The sequence below is a fragment of the Cebus imitator genome, unplaced genomic scaffold (genome assembly GCF_001604975.1).
Source record: "Cebus imitator isolate Cc_AM_T3 unplaced genomic scaffold, Cebus_imitator-1.0 Scaffold117, whole genome shotgun sequence".
In the NCBI taxonomy this organism is placed as follows: domain Eukaryota; kingdom Metazoa; phylum Chordata; class Mammalia; order Primates; family Cebidae; genus Cebus; species Cebus imitator.
In genome coordinates this window covers 3,305,980-3,311,039 of record NW_016107432.1, presented here as the reverse complement: position 1 = coordinate 3,311,039, position 5,060 = coordinate 3,305,980, and the positions used below count along the sequence as shown (strand labels likewise).

The 5,060-nt window shown below is 69.1% G+C and overlaps 1 protein-coding gene across 1 annotated transcript; it reads left to right on the top strand.

Moving 5' to 3' along the window:
- Positions 1-839: 839 nt before the first annotated feature.
- Positions 840-4,337, top strand: NKX1-1 (NK1 homeobox 1). The gene is made up of 2 exons (XM_017539213.2): positions 840-1,296; positions 3,454-4,337. The coding sequence occupies exons 1-2, from the start codon at positions 840-842 to the stop codon at positions 4,335-4,337; spliced, it is 1,341 nt and encodes a 446-aa protein (XP_017394702.1).
- The last annotated feature ends 723 nt before the right edge of the window (positions 4,338-5,060 follow it).

Below are 5,060 nucleotides of genomic sequence, written 5' to 3'. Positions count from 1 at the left end.
AGACGCAAGAGGAGACCCCAAGCGGAGCAAGCGAGAGAGGCGGGACCGAGACCCACGGAACGCGCGGGAGGGGGCTGAAGACCCGGCGGAGACTCGGAGAATCGCGCGTGAGAACCGCTCCCCCAATCCCCACCCCAACTGCCGAGGGGCGCCAGAGCTGTGGGAGCCTTCGGAGCGCCAGGGCCCCGTGCGCCGGGGGCCCGGAGGAGAGACCGGGCTGTCGCCGCATCCTGCGCCGGGATGTCCCAGCCAACTCTTGGCGCTCACTGGCCCGTGCGCCCTGAGGTCTCTGCGGCCCAGCCACAGATTGATCCCGCAATTATTTAAAAGCCGGGGCTGTCTCCTCCCCCTTCGCCAAGGAGGCTGGCGCGCCGTTTCCGGACGAGTGGAGGCGCAGCGACGCAGCGCTGACCGCGAAAGCCGCTAGCGGACTGCGCTCGGCTTTGGGCTGCGCGTCTGTCCGTCAGGCCCGGCGGTTCCGTCCTTGTGTCCCGCGCGGGGACCGCCTCCTCGGCCCGGGACAGTTCGCAGCCAATTAGGCGCGCGCGCTAACGAGGGCGGCGGAGCCCCGCGGCCGCCTGCGGGCGCAAGTGTGTTCGGCGTGTGGGCGCGTGGGCGCCTCCGGCGGGGCTGCCATAAATGAGCGGGCCGGGCGCGGCGGGCGCCTAAGGCGGCGGCAAAGGCAACGCCAGGCAGCACCGGCCGAGGGCGGGGCGCGGCGCCGAGAGCTGGCGGAGCAGCGGCCACCTGCGTGGGGTCGTTTGGCGGTGCCGGGGCAGCCAGGAATGGGAGCCCAGTAGGCGGCAGGGCCCGAGCGGCCGGAGCAGCGGGAGGCCGGCATGAGTGTTAGCGGTCCCGCGGCTCCTGGCGACGGTCCTGCGTTGCCGCCGCCTCCTGGTCCCGGTTCAGGGCCCGCACTTCCCGCTCCCGCCGCCGCTGCCCAGGACGCTATGGACGGGCGCGCGGAGCTGCCGACCTTTCCCCGTGCTGGAGCCCCGCCGCTCGCGGACAGCGACACTGTGCCTGCGGCGCCAGAGGGGGCTGGAGCGGCCCGGCCAGCCGCGCCCCCGCGCCCCACCTCCTTCTCGGTACTGGACATCCTGGACCCCAACAAGTTCAACAGCAGGAGGCGTCGCTGCATGCTGCTGGGCCCAGTGGCGCCCGCTGCGTGCGCCCCGTGCACTTCGGCCCCGTGCGCCCCTGCACCCGCAGCCTCCGGACGCCCGCCGAGAGCAGAGGAGCTGGAGCGCCGCGCTCTCGCCAGCGCCGGGGGAGTCGCCGGAGCTGAGCCGCCGAGTGAGTAGGAGCGGTCGGCGCCAGGTCGCGGGGATGGGGGACTGGCCGCTTCTACGCGTTTACGAGCCTGAAACCCCGTGGCGAGTTGGGTCTGGCCCACGCCGAGGCTCCGTGGAAAGTTCGCAGCGCGCGGGGTCCGCACCAGCCCCCGTCGGCCTCCGTCCGACCCGGACTGCAAGGCCCGCATCGCCAAGCTCCTCTGGAGAAGCTCAGCCGGGTCAGGCCCAGGGGCTGTAGGGCTGTGAGGCCGGTCCAGGGTTCTCCTCCGCGCATCTCCAGCCTGGAGGAGGTAGTTGGTGCAGGAGGCGAGGGTCAGTGCGCCGCGGCTGGCCTGTGACCTCCCCGCCCCCACCGTGCCTGCTGGAGGCCTGCCTCCCTCCTCTCTCTCTCTCTCTTTTTTTTTTTGGACAAATCAGACTAATTGTGACAAAACGCTGGTTATCTCTGGAAAAACAATTAAATCCCTTCGATTACAGTTGAGGGGAAATGTGCTTAGCGGCGGAAAGCGGCCGGTAATGGGGCGGCCCGCGCCCCCGGTCCGGTCGATATCCCATTACGGCGCGTGCATATCTCTTTCAAGCACCTTGCAAACTCCCCCCGAACATCTAAATTATAGGGTCAAAATTCGGATAATTACTCGATTAAAACCTATTACACTTATTAGGGGCCGCTATTGATCGCGAATTGCATTCGACCCGCTCCTGATTGCTTTTTGTGTCCCCTCCCCCGCCTCCTCCCTCCAACTTCGCGGCCCTGCCGATGTGCGGAGGAGAGCGCGGGGCGGACGGGGCTGGGCTGCGGCCGCAGGCTCGGGGCATGGAAGCTGCGGGCCGCACCTGCGCGGGGCCTCTTCCGGGTCGGCCGAGATGGAGGGCGAACAAATCCGGGCTGAGTGGAGGGGACCCTACGGACTCCGAGACCGCTGCACTCAGAGCCCCACCTACGGAGAGCCTGTGGCGGGGAAGGCGGGGATCCCGCCGGAGCCGGGAAGCAGCGCGCACGGCACAGCCGGGGAGGGAGCTGGGCCAGGCACCCGTTCCACGCCCCAGCCCGGGGCAGGGCTGAGACCGCGCTTGCGGTGGTCTGGGGGCGGCTCCTACCTGCTGAGGGACGTGGAGCCCAGATCACATGCTGGCCTCCGTGCCAGGTGGCCAGTCGCCCTGGAGGAATCTGCCAGGGGCTATTGGTTATTAATTACCCGAGATTTCGGTTCTGACCTTGCCGGAGAGCAGCTCTGTGAGGGCACCTGCCTCGGCCCCTCCTGACTTCAGGCCGCCAGTGCCGGGGCAGAGGCGACCCTGCCTGGGAGAGATGCTTTCTTCCAAATTTCGGAGACTCAAAATGCAGTCACTGCAGGGCCTCTGCTTGGAGGATGTGGGGCTGCTGTTCAGACTTGGCAGACCTGAGCTCTAGGCCCCGGGAGCCACTTGGACCTGCACGCCCGCCCGGCCCTCCTAGTGAGGCCGAACAGGGCCCTGCCCGCTGCAACTCCATGTAGGGGCCAAGGCGCGGGCGGGGAACCGGGGCCGACCCTAGCAACCGAGTTTCAGGGCCTGGAGGCTTGAGGTAGGGTCAGGACAGGGCATAGATTTGGGTCCCCCAAGCCCCATTCTCTCAGCCGGCTCCAGCCCCACCCTCGGGCCTGTTATTAAATGCCGGGTAATTGGCTGGCCCTGCGTCGGCGGTAATTGGAGGGTAATATACGCCGAAATAAATTAAATGGCCTTAACTAGTTTGTACATTACACAAAATGAGTTTAATTAAGTTTGTATCTGCCCCGCGGATCGATCGGAGCTTCCACTCCTCTGTAATCTCCGCAGCCGGCCCGGCCCGCAGCACCAGTCAGCCCTGTTCCGGCAAAAACGCCCGGCGCCGCGAGAACTGGGCAGCCCGGGGAGAGGGGTACCCTCTCCATAGAAATGAGCCAGGGACGGAGAGGAGACGCGGGCGGCGGGAAGGAAGGACGGGCGGAGGGGAGGAAAACGGTGGAGCGAAGGAAAGAGAGGAAACAGGAGGAACCGAACAGGAGACGGGAGCCCTGGGAGAGGATGCGGGGCACGCGAACGGCGGGGCGGGCGGCGAGCGGAGGGCGGGATCTGGGAACCGGCCGGTCCGGTCCTAACTGCCCTGTCCTGTCCCCGTCCCGCCCTCCCGCAGATGCCGGCGACCCCTACAAGACCGGGGAGGCAGAGACCAACGGCGCCAACGGCTACGGCAGCGGCGGCGGCGGCCGGAGCCCGAGCGCGGACAGCGGGGACGAGGCTCCCGACGACGAGGACGACGACGAGGACGAGGCGCCCGAGACAGAGGCGGCGCGAGGCGCGGAGGAGGCGCGGGGAGGAGGCGGCGGCGGCCTCGGGGCCCGCGGGTCGGGCTGCCCGGGCGCCGCTGAGGCCGACGCGTCCCCCGGCGCTGTCGACGAGGCCGCGGCACCCGGACCCCGAGGGAACTCTCCCGGAGCCCCAGGCCCGCCGGGAGCTGCGGCGGCTCCGGGGGGCGCGGGGGCCACCCCTCAGGGCGCGGCGACCGCCGCGAAGCCCAAGCGGAAGCGCACGGGGTCCGACTCCAAGTCGGGGAAGCCGCGGCGAGCGCGCACTGCCTTCACCTACGAGCAGCTCGTGGCGCTGGAGAACAAGTTTAAGGCCACGCGCTACCTGTCGGTGTGCGAGCGCCTCAACCTGGCGCTGTCGCTCAGCCTCACCGAGACGCAGGTGAAAATCTGGTTCCAGAACCGCCGAACCAAGTGGAAGAAGCAGAACCCGGGCGCCGACACCAGCGCGCCGACCGGAGGCGGCGGGGGAGCGGGACCGGGGGCCGGGCCCGGTGCGGGGCTGCCCGGCGGCCTCAGCCCGCTCAGCCCCTCGCCGCCCATGGGCGCCCCGCTCGGCATGCACGGCCCGGCCGGGTACCCCGCGCACGGCCCCGGCGGCCTGGTGTGCGCCGCGCAGCTGCCGTTCCTGTCCAGCCCGGCCGTGCTCTCGCCCTTCGTGCTGGGCTCGCAGACCTACGGGGCGCCCGCCTTCTACGCGCCGCACCTCTGAGCCCCGGCGCGCCCGAGTCCCCGAGGCCGCCTGCTGGGCCCGGCGGTTTTCTACGATTCCAGTCGTTGACTCTGTATATAACCCGTTGCTACCGAAGAGTTTTAAATTTATAAATGACCATGCGGGTTGGGGCCGTGTAGGGGCTCCCGCGGGCTCGGCCTGCTGCGAAGCACTTTGCGGAACTTCACTCAATCAATAAACCGCAGGCGGCCGCGCTTGGGTCTCCCAGGCTCCCGCGCCGCCCTCCGCCCAACCGGGGCCACCCCTGAGTCTTCTCCGGTGGGGACCAAGGCACTTCGGGTGTTCTGTCTCGCGCTGGACTCCAGCCCGTTTTCCCACTGGCCTGGCGTCCCCCCCGCGGGAATCCAGGCCTCTCCACTGCTGCCTGCCTGTGGTCGTGGGCTTGGGGCTGGGCGCAGGGGCTCACCCGCCACGCAGGCTGAGGCTCAGGTCCCTGCGTCCCCCTCCCTGAACCCCCAGAGCGAAGATCACAGGTCCTGGACAGTGACCACCTGCTTCCCCTTCGCGTCTCCGCTTAGCCACGGAGCTGGAGGGGCCAGAGCTGGGGGCGGAGCCCTTTCTGCCTCCCGCTTCCCACGCCTGCAGCCCTGCTCCGGTCCCGCAGCCCTGCTCCGGTCCCACAGCCCCGCAAGGGGGCACCGGGCTGGGCGTTTCAGCCTGGGGGCAGTGGCAGCTTCCTGGAGGAAGGAGCTCCACCTGTTT